This window comes from Centroberyx affinis, unplaced genomic scaffold (genome assembly GCF_046629955.1).
Source record: "Centroberyx affinis isolate AG114_WGS23_722 - 3 ecotype Tasmania unplaced genomic scaffold, CSIRO-AGI_Caff_v1 ptg000115l_1, whole genome shotgun sequence".
In the NCBI taxonomy this organism is placed as follows: Eukaryota; Metazoa; Chordata; class Actinopteri; order Beryciformes; family Berycidae; genus Centroberyx; species Centroberyx affinis.
Genome location: NW_027278816.1, coordinates 66075 through 87918, shown reverse-complemented (window position 1 = coordinate 87918; position 21844 = coordinate 66075). Strand labels below are relative to the sequence as shown.

Here is a 21844-nt window from a genome sequence, read left to right as displayed (position 1 = left end):
AGCGAGCCAGCAGTGATGGATAAAAAAAACAAAGAGGTGACCAGGAAAACTAAGAGGCAGAACAACAGTAATCTCCCATTAGAAATGAATGGAAGATCTCTGTCCAAAAACCCCTTGGAATGCTGAAAAAGTTAAATATCACAGTTGTGAAAATGTTGGAAACAACTCTCACACAGTACAGATGTGATATGAACAACATTGACCCCATCTAGTGGCTGTAGAGTTGTATTACATTATGACACATGGCAACAGACAGGTGTACAATCCTTCACCTGTAGAGGTAAAATAGCTCCATCTACTGGACATTGTATTGCACTGCATCATGAAAATGGTTGGCAAAGGGAAAATATTTCTTCAAATCTATGAAGTAAAGGTATACAATATTATGTATACATTTATATAATGTATACAATATTAGTCCGTCGGGTCATTTTAGTGTTGCTGGAGGTGCTATGCTTCAATTCCAAACATAGTGTCTCTGTCTGTGCATACATTTACATTATATTACATTACACACACTGTCACCCGTGTGTGTGTGTGTGTGTGTGTGTGTGTGTATGTATGAGAAAGACAAAGAGAGAAAGAAAGCAAGAGACAGAGAAAAAATCTGGGATGATATTGGATGTCACAAAGTTTCAGACACAAAAGGCAAAAAAAAAAACATACAGCAAAAGCTTTGTCCAAAAAATCACTTTTATTTGAGTTGTAGCAGTGCATTGTGATTTCTGGTGGAAAAAAAGACACAGCATTTTGATTGGTATAAATGCCAACCATGGATTTCTTTTCTTTTTTTTTTTTGGTGTATGCATTTCTTTTTTTTTTTTGCATAAGGCAAAACCTATTCATCATGTGGCCCTTTTGCTAAAGCTAAATTTTTCTGGCTATAAAGATTATTTACTGGCTTTAAAGATTACTATCGTGTTTTATCTATCATTTATCATTTATCATTTTTCATTTAGACATACTTAATCTTCAGTTACGCCTTTTGTTTTCTCAGTTAGATCATTCTAACTGGTCATTTAGGCCGTTATAGTATTTGAAAACTGTAAAATACAGTTGGTTTATCTGTCTGTCTTCACCTGGTGTTGACCCTTGACAAAACCGCCACTCCAGTTGCACCAGTTGAGACAAACCAAGCTTTTAACCCTTACAAAAGGCACAAGGTATGATTTCAAACACACACACCCACTATCCCCAAGTAACACCACACACACACACACGCACACACACACACACGACCCCGCCGACCACCCGTCTCCGTCCCATCAGGCACTCACACACCCTTCTCCACGCCCTAAAGCTTAGCTCGCTTTCTTGGCATTCTTCTTCTTCTTCTTCGACGCCTGCTTCTTGGAGGAGTCGCCGTTGGAGGGCGTTGTTGTTTTGGGCGCCGTTGTTTTGGGCGTGGCCGACTCTGACGCGGTTGGTACTTGCTTTGGTGCCGGTTCTGGTTCGGAAGGCTGCTGCGGGGCCTTCTTGTCTTGCGCTGGTGCCACTGGTTTGGCCTCACTAACCTCAGTCAGTGCCTTGCCCTCTGCCGCTTCTGATTTTGGGTCTTTTGCTTGATTGGTCTCGACCTTCTTTGGCTCTGGTGTCGGTACTGGTTCAGAAGGCTGTTGCTGAGTCCTGTCGCCTTGCACTGGTGCCACTGGTTTGGGCTGCTGCGCCTCACTGACCTCGGACAGTACCTTACCCTCGGCTGCTTCTGGTTTTGGGTCTGTCGGTTGATTGCTCTCGACTTTCTTTTGCTCTGGTAGCGGTTCAGAGGGCGGCTGGGTCTTCTCTTCGTGTGTCGGTGCCGCCGGTGTGGATCCAGCTGGCTTCTGGACCTCCTCTACTTTAACCGCTTCTGGGAGAACTGGTTCTGCTGACATCGATTCTACCTCTACAGCTTGCTTGGCCTCCACCTGCTGAGGAACTGGATCCGGCTTTGAAGGCTTCTCTGCGACCTGAGTTTTGGTTCTGAACTGGACTAACGCTGAGGCCACTCCGTCTGCTTCAGCGTCTACATCATCATCCTCATCATCGTCGGCGGGGGGGGCCAGCAGGGAGGCGGCGAACTCCTGCAGCCTGGCCTGCTCTGCCTTCAGGCGGGCCATGTCCTCCGTCAGCACCGGGTCCTCCTCCTGGATCTCCTGGAGCTCCTGGATCTCCTCCGGGGTCAGGAGGGAAGATGCGGGAGCAGCTTCGGGGACAGAGGACTCATCCTGGGCCGGGGGATCGGTGGCGGCGGCGGGCTTTGACGAGAGACTGGAGTTGGAAAAGCGGACTTCCTTAATCTTTTCGTAGAGGCCTTTCCTCTCTTCCTGCAGTGAGCGGCACAGAAGCTCCAGCTTCTGAATCTTCACGACGAACAGCTCAAACTCTTTGCCTTTCTCGGCCCTCTGGAGGAGGAGGAGGAGGAGGGAGGAAACCAGAATGTGGAGCAAGAAAGTGAGAAACAAAGGAAGTGAAATATTAGCAACCAGGGGCCGGATTCACAAAACCCTCTTAAGAAAAAAAAAATTCTCAAGTGCCATTTTTTTCTTAACTTTAGTCTTTTTTAATAACTGTTTTTGAGAATAGCATTTTTTCCTATTTTATTTCTTAACTTTCTTCTTATGTTTCTTCCTCAATCTAAAAAAAACCAATAATAATTCTCCAAACTTTCTGCCACTCCATGTATTGTCCTATGTGACAAACCCCATCCATTTGGCACAAAAGCAGAAAAAACAAATTATATTTTCTGTGTTTGTTGGCAGCGTCTGGTGGTTTTACTACAAACGGTACTAACTTGGATTTGCATTTTACATTTTACATTTGCCAATACACAAACTATGATGAAACTGTTCCTTGTGCCCCTTATGTAGAAATCCAGCTTGAATGTTACAGTAGAGGAAAAGGTAAAAGAAGAGGAAAATCAAACTGATTTTTGGTTGAATTAGACCCAAAACACCTTCAGAAGACTCAGCCAGAATTTAATAACCACCCTCTGTCCTCCACATCTATTCTTTACACTGATCAGACCTATATTTATCTACAATGCACCTACACTACTGTGTGTATTGCACCTACACATCCGTACCTCTTCAATCATATCAACCAGAGCCTTGTTGCAGCTCTCGAACCTCGTCTTCCACACATTGGACTCTTTCTCCAATTTCTTCATCTTCTGTGTCATCTAAGGGGGCAAAAATGGTGACAGTTAAAAGGCTGCACCGACAACATCTGAAATCCCTTCTTAACGTACAATTGTTTTTGTCCTGCTAATGTGTGTTGTTGATACTAGAAACATGGATGTGTTCAAAAATGACACAAACAAAAGTTGCAGACAGACAACATACCAGTTTATGATGTACAATGTAAGTGAATATGATCAAAAATATGACAGTACATTAGGACATTATAGTAGAAGTTACAGATGAATAAAGGTTTTAGTTATATTTATAGATAAAAATAGAGAGGCGGAAATAAGGGCAAAAAACATGCAAGTGGGGTTCAAACTCGTCTTCTGGTTGTAGAGTCTAATCAAAACCATGTTGTTGTTATTATTAGTAGTATTATTTTTATCAACAACAATAATAATAAACCTTGTTTATAATTTATATAAAGACAGTTTACAAAGTGCTTTAAATAAAGGTATAAAAAAAGCAAAAACTATAAAAACAGGATAAAGACACTGAAAACAAAAGTAGTTAAAAATATAAAAACACAAGAAACACAAGGTCACTGAACAAAATCCAAGCTTGTATTGTGTGTTTTTGTTTGCCTGTCATGATAATCATTAGCCTGTTTCCATAATTAACCATGTGGACTCTTACATATTTGGCTGTCTGGGCTTTCCACAGACGCTAAAACAGCTGACAGACATGTAGACAGACTGGTAGCATGACAGCCAGTTAATAATAATAATAATAATAATAATAATGAACTTTATTTATAGAGCACTTTTCATACAAACGATGCAGTTCAAAGTGCTTTACATTAAAAAAAAATAAAATAAAAAGATGCTTGATATTAAAAGAAATACAAATTGAAAACATACAAATTAAAACAAGGGCAAATGGAAAGGAGTAGCAATAAATAGATCAGTAGATGGTAAAAGGGACAGTAAAAACAGAAACTGGTAAAATCGATATAATATGTAAAAAAAAAAAAAAAAAAATAGTAAAAATAGAATGACTTCAATTAAAAGCCAAGTTAAATAAATAGGTTTTTAGCTGTCGTTTAAAAATGTTCACTGAGCTCGAATCTCTTATGGCTTTAGGTATGGTATTCCATGATTTTGGAGCATATGTGTAGTATTGTTTGTGTTTAAAAACCCAGCAGGCCTGGATGCCTTATTTCTATCCACAGTACATGACATATCAGCGGTCACCACCCACCTTTTCCATCTCCTGTTTGAAGCTGACGTAGATGTCGTTGCTCTTGGACAGCGTCGCCTGAAACTCGTCAAACTTCTGAGAGTAGAGGGTCAGCTGTGGACAGACGGGAAGACAGACGGTCAGACTGAACCACAGACAGACGGAGAGACAGACAGACAGGCAGGCAAATCCGGTTCATGTAACTGGCCAAAAAAGCCAGCCTTTACATGTCTGGATTCAAGAGACATGACAGTATGCTGGAATGTTTTGACTCTGTGTTGCTGCCCAGGGTGGAAATTAAACCGCAGCCACCAGCCAAATGCTGCTAGATATTGGCTGCTAAAGGCTGGCAAGGCTGAAGCACATGAGTCCGGTCTCCAAAACTTTTCTGACGTCTTGGTCTCCCGCCTGTTTTGACTTTCACGTCGTCATGGTAACAGCTTCCGCACTGAGAAATTCACCAACGTAAATCGCTCCACAACCCGCCCAAAATTAACACTGGTGAAGTACAAAGACTAGATTTTTGTTGACTCCTGGATCTAAACTAGAGAAAAGGCTACAAGTTCTTCGCCTAACGTTCCCTCTTCGATCATGAAGGTGAGTTTTAGCTTCAGTTTCTCCTTGTCCGATGTCATCTCTTGGCAGTCATCACCATAACGTTACTACATCATGTATCTAGTGCTAGTCACCATTACAATTTTGTTGTTTTTGTCGTCTCTATTGGATTCTCAATATGGAAGTTGTTACCATGACGACGGGAAAAGGGCCTATAGGATGCTGACTCGGCTTTTCCCTGACTAAAAACTTTAAAAATAGGTCATTTTATTGATGTTTGGTTCATTTTTTCCCCAGCGCTACAAATAGTGTACATTTTCAACCCATATTAAGTAATAGTCCTCAAATTTCCAAGCATTGATTAGTCAATTGCCTATATGATGGTACATTGTTCCTATACACTGCTGGATTACCAGTCTACAGTTGCAACCTATTATATGCCATGTTGCCTGAATGTATATAGAAATAGAGTTCTGAATGTAGAGTGATATGTACAGTATAGTCTCCTGTCCATATGAAGCGTCATATTGTTTTGCATACAGTTTCTTTGCACTGTATGTGAGGTTCTGTTGTCCCTGTTGTTGTCAATATGTTCCAGCACTAATGTCACCAAGGCAAAATCCTATACATTTATTATATTTGGAGAATAAAGTGATTCTGATCCTGAATGACAGCTGACTGTCAGTTAACTGGATTGTAAAGAAGCCAAAGCTCTGTGTGCACCTGACCATGACGACTACTCTGGAGGCCTGAATCGACTATTACTACGCTGCTGCCTTTGTTTGTTTGTTTTTGGGTTTTTTTTACTTGAATTTAAACTTTATGTGGTCATTTCTGGGTTGAGTGACCTTTTGGGAGTTGTAACCTGTGAAAAAAAACATTGCATAATTTCAAAAAGATATGGCTATTCAATGAGACAAAAACTTTCTTTCCCATATTCCTGAAAAACATACTATATACAGACACATGGTTGGAATGATTTAGCTGGGAGGAGATCTGGGAAAACATAAGGTATGGAATAATGACCGGGCTTCCAAGTGATGAATTACAAATCAGCCATTAATTATGAACGATATACACTGCCAGAGGCAATTTATCATTCATCCTTGTATGGTTTTACATTTACCATTACAAACGAGGTAGTCCTACCTAATTTTCATTTCAAGCTCTCAGAGCAACAGCAGTCGATCGTCTCGACAATCAATAACAGACAATGAACCAGTAAGAAAAAGTGTTCACTGCTCTTTTTGTCTTGTTTTTTTGTTTGTAAATCCATATTCAGACAGAATAAACCCTACGCAGATTCATGAAGAAACCTCTGCCACATTCTGGTACAATGTGGCAGAGGCTGGTAAGTTTGTCTGCATCAGTTTATTTGGCTGGTTCAACATGTATGCTACAAGCTAGCATACATGCTACTAGCTATGAACACTGTAACATGGTGTTCCCTGTTCTTCAGGGCGGCCACTTGTAAATCAACTTTCACAAGAGATTCTAAAACTGAATATTTCAGTTCTTATTTCGAGATATGAACCTATAAGAGACAGTGGTCCTGTGTGGGTCAGCGCTAACACGCTACAAATGCTACAGATGCTAAAACTGTGTTGCTCTCACGGTATTGTAAAGTTCTGTGGAAATGCATCGACCATATGACCTGTGTGGTGTTACATTTCTGTTATATTACTGTTGTTTTTGACAGCGTGGTAGTTTGTAAATGAACATTCATCCATGCTACATGACAGAATACATCCTACTAGCTATGAACCTGTAAGAAATGACTGTTCTTTTTGTCAGCTTGTTAGTTTGTAAATCAACATTCGCCTGAGGTTACAAGACGATTAGGGCCATATGTGAAAAATGTATTTGGGTTCTGACTTTAAACTCAGAATTCTGACTTTATTCTCAGAATACTGAGATTAATCTCAGAACTCAAATAAATGTTTCACATGTGGCCCTAATCCTCTTTAGTACAAGACAGAGTATATCCTACTGGCTGTGAAATGATAACAGAGTGTTCACTGTTTTTTAAAGGGGCATGAAGTAATTATTACCTCTATCGCCCTCTGTTGGCGACCGGTAGCAATTGCAACAACACTGACAGAACTGATCTTTTCCTACACAACTCTCTGGCACAGTGGGTTTTGAAAGCTAGAAATCTCAGCATCAGGCAAAGTAATCGATCAGTCATTGGTATTGATCAGCAACCCTATCAACCTCTGCAGATATATTGTGGTCGTTTTGTGCTATGGGACAGTAAAAAAAATATTTTTGCCCCTTTAAGGCTGGTTACATTCGTCCATGTTACAGGGCAGAATGCATGTGGAAGAGACTGTGTTCACTGTTCTCTCTGTAAGCATGGCAAGTTTCTACGACAGTATTCACTGAGCCTGCGAGACAGAATACGTCCTACTGCTGTGAACATGTGAGAGATTGTGTTCACCTTCTCTTTGCCAGCATGTTAGTTTGTAAGTTAATATTCACCTGTGCCTGCATGACAGTCCCTTGCTCTCTGAGTTGCTGAGCCTGCAGTTTCCACTCTGCAGCCTGTACCAGTAACTGGTTAGAACAGAACAGAAACATACGGCGCGTCAACCAGAGAGAGATGAAACATTCATTACCTTCTTCTTCATGGTCAGCTCCTGCTCCTTCATAGCGAAGCATTTCTTTGTTTTGTCAATAGCCTCCCTAAGCAACTAGGCAACAGGAGACAGTACAGAATCAATCTGGGGGGCTTTGATACAAACACATCAAGGACAGTTAAAAATGGATTAATAATTATACTGAGAATATACTATTAGTGCTTCTACTGCCACTACTACTAATTCTGCTACTGCTATAATAATAACATGAATAATAATATATACAAAGTAATGTCAATAGTATCAGTTATTGTTAATAACCATGAAAATAATAAATGAATAAATAAATCATTGAATAGTAATTGAATAATAACAAATGTAGCACTTTTCACATGTTATGAAGTGCTTTACAGTCAGTTACATATGAAGCAAATACATTAAAAACAATGAATAAATGAGATCTGGAAATTAGAAAAGTAGAAAAAATGATCACTCAAGAATAATCAGGAATGGTAATAAATACAAAACTTGTAAATTTAATAGTAATTGGTAATGATTTACCAATAATAATGGCCAGTCAGCATAAACAATCATGCATATAAAATGATAACTGCAATAAAAAAAAACCCCCCAAAAAAAACATTACCTTAAATACAGTATCAGTATTCAGTATCTCTAAAATGTAGAGGATCCAGTCTGTTAAAGTGGTTTCATTTTTGGTTCATTGGTTTCAACAAGGTCTTAACTCACCGATTAACCTTTAAAAAGTACCATGACTGTTTTAATTTTGTGGCATTACTCATTTTGTCAGAGTAGCTGTCACTTTTTTCAAATGATGGAGATCTCTTTAATATATCCTTGTTGTAATCTATTTCATGTTAGAGGGGCATGTTACAGTGCACCATTATTGTAGATTGAATAGATTAAAATAAACCTTTTTTACCCAATCAAAACAGTATTGTGTTTCCAGTGCACTAGGTGTAAAAATAAATCTGTAATAAGTAATTTTGTTAGCAGAGTAGGTGTCACTTTCTTTTTCAAACGGTGGATCTCTCATTTTGGAGCGAAACTCTTCATAAGCAGCATGAGAACTGAGAACTCACGTATTCCTTCTCCCTCTTGTGTTTCTCCTCGGCCTCGGCCAGCAGAGCGTTGGCCTGCTCCAGCTTGGCTTCGGCCAGTTTCTGCTGCAGGTCGCGGTGCTTGTTGATCTTCTCCAGACTCTGCAGGGAAAATCAAAAATGCAGATAAGATAAGATAAGATAAGATAAGATAAGATACGATAGCACGTTATTGATCCCCTTGGGGAAATTCAGGTGCCACAACAGCAATTGGCGGACGAAATAGTTACTAAAATAAAATAAACGTAATGTACATAATATACAATAGAGACAGTGCAATAAATACTGACACGAATGAATCTGAACTAGGCCTGGGTAATAGGGTTGAAAACAATATCACGACAATCAATATATATCACAATATGGCTTACATATGTAAAAATCACGTGTTAAATAGTGAAATAAATAGTCAACTTTTATTTTATTTTATTTTTATTTGTTTGTGTGTTTTATATTGACTGTTGTGAAGCACTTTGTTACCTGTATTGAAAAGTGCTATACAAATAAAGTTATTATTATTATTATTATCATTATTAAATTGATGTTCAAAGCATTGAACTGCAGGGTAATTGTAGGTGAAATGTACAAGTAATATTTCTTAAAATGTTTCATACTAAATTTGCTTGTTATTATCAATTTAGACAACAGAATTGTGTATCGTGAATTGTGTGTAAAATTCTGGGGAAAACACTGAATTCTTGTATTTTTGTTGCACTTTTTTGCCATGAAAATGGTTAAGATTTGGAATATAAAAATATCAGTTATCGGCAGCTTCAAACCAAACATATTGGTAGGTAATGGTATTGGCCTTCAAAACCCCATATCGGTCAAACCCTAATTCTGAGTACATTGTATTATATGACTTGCTGCAAACCACATTTCCCATTTGGGACAATAAAGTCTTTAACTCCGACCTTTGAACCCAGCCCCCCCCTCACCTGCTCCTTCAGCTCATACTGGTTCATGAGGCTCTCCAGCTTGTCGGCCAGGTTGGCGTTCTCCTGGCACAGCTTGGTGTTGCGGTTGTTGTGTTGCTCGATCTGAGCCTGGATGTCGTTCAGCGTACGCTGGAAGTGATTGGAGATCTCCTTCCTCTTCTCCTCATCCTCCCTGCAGCGCTGCAGCGTCTCCGCCTGGGGAGGAGAGAGGACAGGGAGGGGAGGGAGGGAGGACAAGGAGGGAGGACAAGGAGGGAGGGAGGGAGGACAAGGAGGGAGAGAGGGAGGACAAAGAGGGAGAGGGGGTAAAAGAAAAGGGGAGAATAATGTTAGAGCAGTGTGAAAGAGAGAAGTGATAGTTTGTCCTTTCTCCTGACATATTTTAATTATTTAGCTGACATTCTGATCCAGAGTGACTTACAGTAAATGCAACAGGAAGGTAAAAGAATAAGTTTCAATTCCTAGATCACCAACATTATAAGCAACTAAAGGTGATTAGTGCAAGTGTCAGAGCCACAGCATCCTGACAGACAAAACTAATACAAAAATAGATAAAATAAATAATAGATGAAACATTAGCATAGTATCCTTCTAGACCACGACTAGAACTAAAACCAAAATATGTCAAGACAACTTCTTCATCAAATTTCAAAATAAAGTTTACATTACAAAATATGTGTATTTCAATAAAATGTATGTAATTTGTATTTTGAAAATACAGAAAAAACAATGATGTTTTGAAATGAATGAATGAAATTAAATGAAATTTTTTCAACTTCACAACAAAATTTTATGTAATGGAAATTTGGCCTGCTGTAGATGTCCAGGGAGGAAAGGGGGACAACATGCAACCGTCCCATGCAGGAATCCAACCCGGGACTTAGAGTGACTGAACCAGGGCAAGCTGATGCAGTCCCCTCTTGATCCAATCAAATCCTATCAAAATACTAATTGAAATGATTCCACGGGTGATCAATGACAGTGCATCATATGACACAAAAGAACCTGATACTTCTGGTTTCCAAATAACACATGAAATGGTCCAACTAGGGCTGGGCGACAACACACATTTCTGCTGTCTAAATTGATGATGACAAGCAAATCTTACTTAAAAATTCTCATAAAATGAGGTATGGTAGGAATATTATTTGAATATTTCTGTTTTGTTTGACATCACACCTAACATCACCATTCGGTTCAATGAGATGAACATTCATTTGATTATTTAACGTGATATTGCATACATGAACCATATCGTGATATATATTGATAGCTAGAAAAATCCTTATGATTATCATGATATTGATTTCAACCATACATACCATATACCATAGACAGAAAGTTCTCCAACCATCCATGGGAGAAAAAAAGACATCAAAAAGTTCTAACAAATGCACAATCACACCAAAATCCAACCATCAAAAACTGCCCTGCACAAACATTAAAAAAATTCAACCCAAAAACTGTGAAACAATAAAAATCACAACATCAAAACAACCTGTTTCACAAATAAAGGGGGTGTAAAAAACCCCCCCCCAACATGTTTCACTTTAAAGGTTATGAGTCGAGGTCACACCATCTGTGAATTTTTATTTACGCCTCGGTGCAGCATGATGTCACCATTACAAACACACAGTTTTCCAGGAAAGTTGAAGTAATGGGAGTTCATTTAATCATACTATAAAGCAAGGAATCTCTGTCTGTCTGTCTGTCTGTGTGTCCTTCACATATCGCGAGAACCGTTCGTCCGATCGACTTCACGCTTGGTGGGTGTTTTGCTGGGGACCCAAGGAAGTGCAGTGTCGGATTTGGTGCAATTTGGACACGCGACACGTTCAATATTAATAAACTTTGAATAAACAAGCGAACAGCGCTCTGGTGCGAACGGGCACTGCACTAGTGACTTTAAAAAGGAACATAAGAAGGACCACTAACATGTGATATTGTCCCCCACAAAAACACAGACCCTCCGTGTCTTACCCAATGACACTTCAGCATGGTGGACCCTAACCCCCCCCCCCCCCCATGTACCTTGAGTGTGTTGTTGTGTGTGTGCAGCTCCCTGCACAGCGCCTCCAGCTTGCTGCGGGCCACGATGCCGCGCCGCTGCTCCGCCTGCAGCTGCTCCTTCTCCCTCACCAGGCCGGACAGCTTCTGCTGCAGGGCACACAGCTTCCTCTCATCACCCCGCCACAGGGCAGCCTGCACACACACACACACACACACACACACACACACACACACACACACACACAGGGGGGAAAGTAAGAAGCTTGTTGCAGTATGATGGCTGTAATTACATATAAAAACATAATTAGATTGTTTGGATTGTATGATTTGTGCGATTTCAAACAAGGCTGAAAAGAGACAGAGCAATGAGATTGTGTGAACTTGTGTGTGCAAGTTTCTGTGTGTGTGTGTGTGTGTGTGTGTGTGGTTCTAGAAAGTATACACTCTACAAACCATTCTAAAAGTCTCATATTATAAGTTATATAAGTCTTATAAGTCTTATAAGAGCAAATGTGTATCATGTCTAAAAGGTTATATCAAAAAGACACTTAAATTTCATTACTATTATCATTGTGTGTGTGTGTGTGTGTGTGTGTGTGTGTGTGTGTGTGTGTGTGCGCACAGATTGACTGGCTCTCACCACTTCAGCGTACTTCCTGACCAGGGCTTCCATTTTCTCATCTGGGGAAGAAAGCTTGTTCAAACTCTGCATGATGACAGAAACCTCTGGGGAGAGAGAGAGAGAGAGAGAGAGGAGAGAGAGAGAGAGAGAGAGAGGGAGAGGGAGAGGGAGAGAGGGAGAGAGAGAGAGAGAGAGGGAGAGAGAGGGAGGGAGAGAGCGAGACAGAGAGAGAAAGAGAGAGAGAGAGAGAGAGAGAGTGGGAGTAATCAGCTTGAGGCAATATTTCAGTTACAACATTTACATGGTTTGAAGTAAAGCGTTTAATAATCTGCCGCTCTTCACTGCACTGCACCATGTTGTTTGCTTTGTAAATAAAACATCAAACATATTTACATAAATAAATAGAAAGATTGAAGAGAAATCCAGCTGTGTTCTGCTCACTCTGATTATGACTTTAGTCGGAGTACCTAACTCAATCGAATTATTAGTATGCATGTAGAGTAAATATACTTATGATCAATAATGTTGCGGCCTGAGACTCTCAGCATCTTCCCCGCCTCACCTGTCTCCTTGGTAACGGTGATGTCATCTGCTGCTTCCTCCTCCATCTTCTCCGCCTCTGGCTCCACCACAGTCTGACTCATTCGAAACAACACAAAACTTTATTGACACGCACATGTACACTCACATGTATGATAAGGATAACCTTTTGACCCTTAAAGCTGCAATAAAGGGATTTTAAAGTGTTTTTTTTCCCCCTTTGTTTTCTCTCTGTGAGTTGATTATGTATAAAGAGGATGAACATAGAAGTAATTATTTAAGTTGTGTATGATGGACTATAAACATTAAGTTAATTGATTAAGTTTAGAAAAGGGGTAGGACCGAATAAGTATTTTACTTCTTCCTACTCCATTTCGGACATGTAATATTTATTTATTTATTTATGTTGTTTATTGAGAATTTGTTGTATATGTTTACTGTTAATTGTATTGGTTATTCTTGTTTTGTTTTCTTACATATAAACAGTACTGTGCAAAAGTCTTAGGCACCCTAGATTTTTTATATAAATTTCTTAGAAGTCTTAGATGTGTATTTGTTTTCTGCATTAGTGTGCCAGTAGAAGTAGTAGCTGTTTATTGTACATTTTTGATATTCAGAAACTTTTCATTTCATTAGTTTTGAAAGCATCTTTGCTTTGTGGATATCTTTGACATATGCCTAAGACTTTTGCACAGTACTGTATACCGTATATATATTTTTTTTTAACATGTTCAAAATAAATCTATTCTATTCTATTCTATTTTCCGACCACTAGAGGGCGACAGAAACTGCAACACATTTGTAAATAAAGCACAGCAAAGCCACTGCACTACGGAGGCCTACTAAGGACAAACCTAGCAAAGCACCGTGCATAAAGGCTAACAGCTAAGCTAACCGTACCTATGGAGAAGTGTCACCGGTTACCAGTCTCACTTTGACAGATCTTTCTCCTGCTGAAGGTCACATGACCCACAATGACAAGTGAAGAGGCAGGTAGCAAGTTTACTAGTTTAACAAGTTTCTTATAGCAGGTTTTAGAGATCCTGTCTTCATGCCTTACTAGCTCCCTACCTGTTTGTCCAGCAGACTGGCTGCGGACCCGTAGGTGCTGATGACGTCCTCCAGCCGCCTGCTGAGCTCCTCCATGGGGTCGGAGGGGCCGGGGGGCGGGGCCTGGCCCTCGGTGCTGCCGTCCGGGCAGGAGGACTGGGGGGGCGCTAGCACCTCAGCTGCTTTCAGCGAGGCCTCCATCCTCTGTTCCCTGGGACCGGAGAGACACACAACATCAGCATCTAGTCGTTCCTCTGTGCGTTCAGGCTGAAGGTCTGATGTGCTGCCATCACTGGAGCATGTGTGATATTTACTCACATGTCACTTTAAGCCACTGATTATGGGCAGTATGTGCAGTATTTCTACAGTATTTCTACACCAACCACATGTCATTCAACAGCCCGATACACCATCACTCCATATCAGTCCACTGCACCTTTACTGCACTTTGCTGCTGATGTTTTTGCACCCTCGTTAGTTGTAGTTGTATTTTATCGCTAATTGTATTTTATTGCTTATATCTTGTATATTGCTTAGATTCTGTACTTTTTATGCTGATATTTTATATTTCTTATTTATTCTTTGTAAATGGGAAGTCTTTGTATATGTGTGAAGTTTTAATTCAATGCATCATTTGAGGTTGACGTAATTGCAATTTCGTTGTGCTTGCACAATGACAATAAAGTTCTTGAACTTCTTGAACTTGAACTAGGCACCGCTGTTTTCACCGGACATTCACTCTGGGTTTCATCATTGTCAGAAAATGAACACATTCATATACAAACTGCCACTTTCTGTAAGATGAGATAAAACCTTACTGATCCCTACAGGGAAATGTGGTTGCTGCAGCAGCAAAAGTGATGGGATTCAGCAGAGAAAAAGTTAAAAACGAATATGTTTGACTTGGCACTTCTGTGATTTTGATCACATTTTTGCTTTTACTACTACTACTGCTGCTATTACTACTACTACTACTACTACCGCTATTAGTACTACTACTACTACTACTACTGCTGCTATTGATACCAATACTCCTACTACTACTCTTACTCATCTCATCTCATTTAAGTAAAGCAGCATGTGACCAACACCAACATCTGTATTTTGCCCATGCACTCATTTTTTGCATATAAGTAAAGTCCACATATCCATGCTGTAAATTGAGCTGAATATAACTGTGTGTGTGTGCTTGTGTGTGTGTGTGTGTGTGTGTGTGTGTGTGTGTGTGTGTGTGTGTGTGTGTGTGTGTGTGTGTGTGTGGTGGGATGGAAAATAAGGACAGAACTCAGCAGTCTGCCACCGGCTGCCTGTCAACATGTCTGTCATCTTACTAATGGGACATGGATTTAAATGTGGGAGGACATAAGCCTCCAAACCCCCGTGGCGCCCCTCGCCTCCCGCCGGGATCTCATGGTGTGACTTTACTTAACACAATATAAGAAAAACATTTTCAGACTGCAGCTGCCAATATAGCTGGTATTTTGGGACAGTATTCAATACAGCCAAATATTTTAATTTGACCATTTTCATGCCATAAAATACCCTAAAAATTTCAACTATGTTTTTCCCAGAATTTTATTCTTGCTATGAGACCATGGGACTAAAATCTCCACTGAAACCCAGGATGATGATAATATAATAATAATAATAATAATAATAATAATACTTTATAATACTTCATAGATCCAGTAGGATACCCGCATCATTTTTTCTACCTCCTTTATTAGTTCAATATGCGCTAAACTGACGCAGTGCACAAATTTAGCAACACAAGTAGGTTATTAATATTAAAATCCCTTACAAAAAAAAAGAACATTAATGAGCCTACAAAATACGTTAGGAGGAGACTGTACAAATATCACAGCAAAAGTAAGCTAAATCCCTATGAATATGATAGGGAATTATACCATTTTATAGCTTGTTATGATACAAAATGAGATTAAAAATAAAATAAAAAATAAAGTATAATAAGGTCACTGTAAACGCACTACAGGGTATCATACAGACACTCGAAGTCCCTATAGGAATATTATTGGAATATCATAGGAATATTATAGGGATGTTCGTTAGGGATGGGCAGATAAACCGTCAACTCACAGGACATCTGGTCTCCTCCTGCCTCTCCTCTGCTGTCGGGAACATACTGCAGGATCAATTGACTTGATTGATTTAATAATTCATCGGCTGATCGAGGTCGCAATCACGATCAATATCACTGATCCTGTAAACATTTAGATTTAGATTTTTGATCGGTTCTGGTGCACCCAGGCTGCCATGGGTGGAAACATCACTGCTGTCAAGTCAGCCAGCCAGAGCACGAACATGACTTCCGCTCTGTTCTTTTCAAAATAAAAGTGGCATTGGTTTAAACTCCAAGGCACTCAAATATTGACTACAAAAAATTTATTCTGTACAAAAAACAACAAAACTGCATACACATAGATAACCAAATACAAATAGTGTTTTTTAGATGAGTTGTTGTTTTAGATGTAGTCATTTTGATGAAGCTCCCTTTTTCATCTAGCCTAAATTGAGAAATGAAATCTATAGGCTGCACAGATTAAACCAGTCATTCTCAACCTTTTTCATATTAAAGACCCCTAATTTAGTTCACATTAGAGCCACAGACCCCCATTTGATGAGATTTTGTCTCTCGGACCCCAATCTGAGAATATTTGTATTGTTAGATATGATTTTGTCCAGAATTCAATGACTATCTTGTATGTAGGTAGAGAGATAACAGAGAAACTAGGATGAAAATAATCATTCTTCTACATTCTCTAATTGTGTTAACTTCTTGTAAATGAAATAATGCTGAAGTTTAACAATTCATCAATTTGCTGGAGGACCCTCTGGAACCCCCTCAAGGACCCCTTGGTGGTCCCCAGACCCCACGTTGAGAACCACTGGATTAAACTACACAGACCACCTTTCATTACTGCTGCATAATATTTTATAGAGGAATACACACTTGCACCTCAACAACACACTATAGCATTTAGGCCCAAGCAGCCACAGAAAAAAAACATACAGCAGAACGTTTAACTTCCTGTTTGGGTTTTTTCAAAATAAAAGTCGCAGTGTTATCGTGCTGCTTTTACAGTAAAAGCTGAGTAATGTGGGGAAACAGAGTTCGAAAATCAGCAAGCTCCTTCCTGGTGTGTGGATGTCCAGCTTTTACCGTACCGCCTGGTGTACGAGCACACACTGGATTTCCCTTCAGCAGTGCAGACCGTAATTCACCTAAGCAGTGTGCACGTCAAAAAGCCTCACACACTAACAAGTGAACACACAATATCCACTGAATTTTGGGACATATCAGCCACTGTCGCCCCTCCACCGCCTGCCACGGCTACAAAAAATTGTAGAGGAACTATTGTAATGATTTGTAACCATGTGAATTATTTTTTATCATCTTTTTATCTTTTATTGGCTTTTTATTGTCTTTTTATGTCTTTTATCTTTTATCTTCTATCTTAATTTTATCTTACTTTTATTACTTTTTATTACTATTATCTTATTTATTTTGGTTTTCATCCTACGATTATACCACTATTTACTTGAATGTTTGCTCTTTTCCATCTCTGTCCTCCTATGAATTTAATCCCTGTTTGTTATTGTTTTATTGCCTTTTAAATTCATAATTTGAGTATTCTGTTTTTATTTTGTCTGTCAAAGCACTTTGTAAACTCTGTTTTTAAAGGTGCTATATAAATAAAGTTATTATTATTATTAGTACACTCAACAAAACATTGATCTTATCTTCATTTTATCTTCTTAAAATATTCATATATGGAGTAAAATATAGATTTACTGAAGATAGATATGGATAGTAGATACATGTATGGTTGTGTGTTTCGTGTGTCTATCATGTGTAGCTACATTACATATTAAAAAGCAGATAAAAACACAAAAAGACACTTAAATTTTATTACTCTTGTTGTGTGTGTGTGTGTGTGTGTGTGTGTGTGTGTGTGTGTGTGTGTGTGTATCATGTGGCTATTTATCCTGCACAGCTCTGTCGCAACATGACTGCTGCCACTGCTATTATATCTGTCAGGTTAAAATTAGCCGCCTGAGCTATACCCGACCCCCATTCTGTCACACACACACACACACACACACACACACACACACACACGCAAACACACACACACACACGTACGCACAGATACACAGACAAGTAGTCATCTCAGACAGCCAGTCCCCTCTCTGTCACACTCAGGATAAACACTTATGTAGGTACACACACACACACACATACCACACACACACACACACACACACACACACACACACCAGTCCCTCTCCCCCTGTGCTTCCAAACCACACCTGTTGTGTTCGGATCTATTCTGAGAGCGTCCAAATATGGTCAACCTGTCTCTTATGTCAGTCACATATACTGCTGTTACACACACACACACACACACACACACACACACACACACACTGTCACTGTCTTTTCTGAGTATGAAGAAAGCTGTTTATGAAATAGTGTGTGAGATAGAGAGAGCAAAAGTGTGTTTGTGAGAGTGTGTATTAATGTCCAAGTGATAGAGATTATGTGTGTGTGTGTGTGTGTGTGTGTGTGTGTGTGTGTGTGTGAGAGAGAGAGAGAGAGAGAGAGAGAGACTATGACGATATGTTCAAGTGTGTGCAAATAATAAAACTTTGGATTGTGTGTGTGTGTGTGTGTGTGTGTCCGTCAGATTGCTTCCCTCTCACACACTTCCACCCACAGTAACTGCCCCTCCCTCCAGCAAAAAATAAGCTCCACCCACTATGTTACGCAACCAATCACATTCCTTCTCTTTGAACTTCAGTCATGCTATCAATCAAATCAAAGTAAACAACTCATATTATTTTTCACTGGATTATCAGCTTCTCAAAATGCATTCAGGCCTGACTCCTGACCTATACCGGCCGGGCAAAACACCACATAAACAAAAAGGCTTTAACTTTGAAGTAACTAAACTAAATCACAATTACAAAGGCAGCTACACAGGCGAGTTATATTAAGTTGAATTGGCAGTATGTTCCAGCTTAAAAAAAAGGTCTGACAGTCACTGCTTTCATATCGCTGTTGTTGGGTGAAAAGGTTTCTTGTCTTGTTTTTAGTTTGACCACATTGTAGTTTTGAGTTTATCTAATTGGTTTTGAAAAGGTTTCTTAAACTCAAAGGTTGTAGAATTTTCTCATAGAAGGACATGTAATCCTTCAACTGAGGTTAAAGTAAAAATATAGTAATAAATAATAACAAATAATATGATTATTTTTCATATTTCACTTTCAAGTATTTGTTCATTTTGTTACTGTCAATTGCTGATTGATGCAATACAACAGTGATCCAACCTACATCCAGTTCATGAAATCCTTTACATTGTCTGTTCTAAACAGTCGGTGTCTGGTCGCTCTTTCCTGGAAAAATCCTCTGCCGTACAGGAAGTGATGCGTTTTACGTTTCCTGGTTTGTTTTGAATCAGCAGAAGAAGAAGAAGAACTGGGTAGTTAGCATGAGCAGCGATAGCCGCCATGGCTGAACAGACAAAGACAAGAGAAACTCAAACTGCAGCAACAGAAAATTCAAGGAAAAAAGAAACGGATTCATCGCTCAGAGGAAGGCGAGCTGCTGAGAAGGAAAGACAAAACTAGAGCGAACATCGTCATCGCCTTCCAGAGATGAAAAACACTCAAAGATAATAATAACTCCAAAATATTCCCTTAGATACCGTATTTCCTCTAATAGTGGCCAGTAGTCAATTAAAAGCCGGGTCTCCGATAATGCCCGGGGCCGTGGTCGACACGAACAAATAAAGGCCGGCTCCAAATACAGGCCGGGGAAAAAACAAAGGAAAAAACAACGGTGGATACCAGTAAACTCCTGGTGCCTGTTATATAATGTAACTGTAGTTTGTAGTAACGTACAAGTGCCACAAGATGGCAGTATGTCACAAGACGGCTCGGCCGGCAGAAGTCTCTGGAGCGTGCCGTCGTCGATTACCGTAATTATCGGTAATGCGTCGCAGTAACAGAAAAACGGCTAACGAACCCCAACAGAAGCAGATCAGAAAACAAGGAGGCTTCATACTAAAATATGAGCAAATATACTTATCAAACAGAGGGAATTAGAAATAAAGGCCTGTCTCTAATATAAGCCTGCTTCCAATAAAGGCCTGGTACCCTCTGCAGTTGAGGTAAATAAAGGCCCGGGCCAATATCAGAGGAAATACGGTAGATTGCGGTTTTGTTTATTAGCTGCAATCTACACTGAGTGTCTGTATTACAGGATGTTGGGCCGGCGCCGACATTGAGCGCAAAAATTGTTGCCAAAACCAAGAAAAACAAGAATTTTTCACCCTAAAACCTGAAAATCACTAAAACTGGAACAAGGTTTTCACCTGATATGAGAGTTTTCAAAGCAACATGAGGCAGCTGACAGAGCTCCTAAGAGGCCAAAGAGTGTCTGAACTGCAGATCTATCGCTCACACAAACTGCGAGATTACTTCATGTGGCAAAGAGGACAGTCTGGAAAATAATGACAACATCTGCCAGACAAACTGCATCGGCAAAGAGGAACAGTGACGGCAAGTGGAAGCGGACTGACAGAGGTAGACAGATGGAAAAAGTGTAATGAATAAACAAAACGAAACTCAAACCCCTAAATATCTAAAAAAAAACACACTTCTGTGACACTCTCAACAAAACAAAGGTACATAATGAGCTTCATACAGCTGGTGTTTACTCCTTATTAGGTGCTTGTTAGGCGTGACACATCTTTTTCTCTCTGCTATATTTCCATCACTGTCTAGGCAAGGCAAGGCAAGGCAAGGCAAGTTTATTTATATAGCACATTTCAGCAACAAGGCAGTTCAAAGTGCTTTACATAAAACATTGAAAGCATCGAGACAAAGTGAAGAAGAAGAATCAAATCAAGTAAAATAGAAAGATATTTTTTCCCCCCTAAAGGAAACACAGAATCAAGCGGCGTTACTTCTTGGTATTGAGTAGTCACTCTCACACTGGTGACACTGTCAACCAGTATAGGATTAAGTGTGCCTTACCTCTCCAAAGATAATCACAACTTAAAAGACTTTTTGCCGGCCTGGTGACACTGTCAACCAGTAAACAATTAAGTGTGACTTGCCTCTCCAAAGATAATCACAACTTTTGTCAGCTTCACCGGACAAAAATATGTATGTCTAGTGTGTATCGTCAAATTAAGGAGAGAATAATCTTTAAAAATTCAACATTTATCATTACAAACCACTGTGAATCTGAAAGCTCGGCCACTGTTGAGGTGATGACAGATTATTTCACAGTGACTCAGCAGAATCTCGACTGAATAAACACCGTAAGCGACTGAACCGACTGTATCCAGTGGCGGCCATTATGGAAGTCCTCCTTCATGCGTTTATCCTGCGTTAGTAGCTACTCTCTTGAATAGTAGTAGAACTAAATTAATATATTGTCAACAAAATTCATGTATCTCTAAACCAACTACTTGCAGACCCTTCCTACTGCTGGAAAAAGAGTAAAAAATGATTTTTCGAAACAGTTCCTCTTGGGGAAGGAGCCATGATGCAGCAGTAGTTCAGCAAACATGCGGTAAGAAGTGTCTCCTCTACCACGGCTACTGCTTTACCAACACAACATGAACACAAACATGAATAGATAAATACACTAAAAAAACAAGTGAATACCAGCAGTGTAGAAAATGAGGAAGTTTCTTACCTGGATCAGTGGAGTGAATGAGAAAAGGAGAAAGAGAGGTAGACAGAGAGAGAGACAGAGAGAGAAAGGGAGAGAGAGAGAGAGAGAGAGAGAGAGAGAGAGAGAGAGAGAGAAAGGAATGAGAGAGGAGGGTCCTGTTTGGACGATGACGGCTGGAACGACAGCTGACCCTCAAAATAACCACCCAGTCTTAACTCACACTCTGTGCTGAGGGCCAGCTGTGTGTGTGTGTGTGTGTGTGTGTGTGTGTGTATGTGTGTGTGTATGTGTGTGTCTATGCACCTACACAAGTGTGTGTTCTGAAAGTGACAGAGGGAGAACTGGAGGGTTAATTCTCAGTGTGTCCTTGTCTGT

At 39.8% G+C, this 21844-nt stretch overlaps 1 protein-coding gene across 1 annotated transcript; it reads right to left on the bottom strand.

Annotated features, from left to right (window-relative positions):
• Positions 1–932: 932 nt before the first annotated feature.
• On the bottom strand, positions 933–21540 carry LOC139650869 (alpha-taxilin-like). Its single transcript, XM_071527657.1, has 11 exons — positions 21491–21540; positions 13780–13969; positions 12731–12803; positions 12187–12272; positions 11568–11738; positions 9537–9731; positions 8581–8700; positions 7517–7591; positions 4365–4457; positions 3065–3160; positions 933–2384 (listed from the first exon to the last, which is right to left on the bottom strand). The coding sequence occupies exons 2-11, from the start codon at positions 13957–13959 to the stop codon at positions 1302–1304; spliced, it is 2172 nt and encodes a 723-aa protein (XP_071383758.1). The 5' UTR covers positions 13960–13969; positions 21491–21540; the 3' UTR covers positions 933–1301.
• Between the last annotated feature and the right edge of the window lie 304 nt (positions 21541–21844).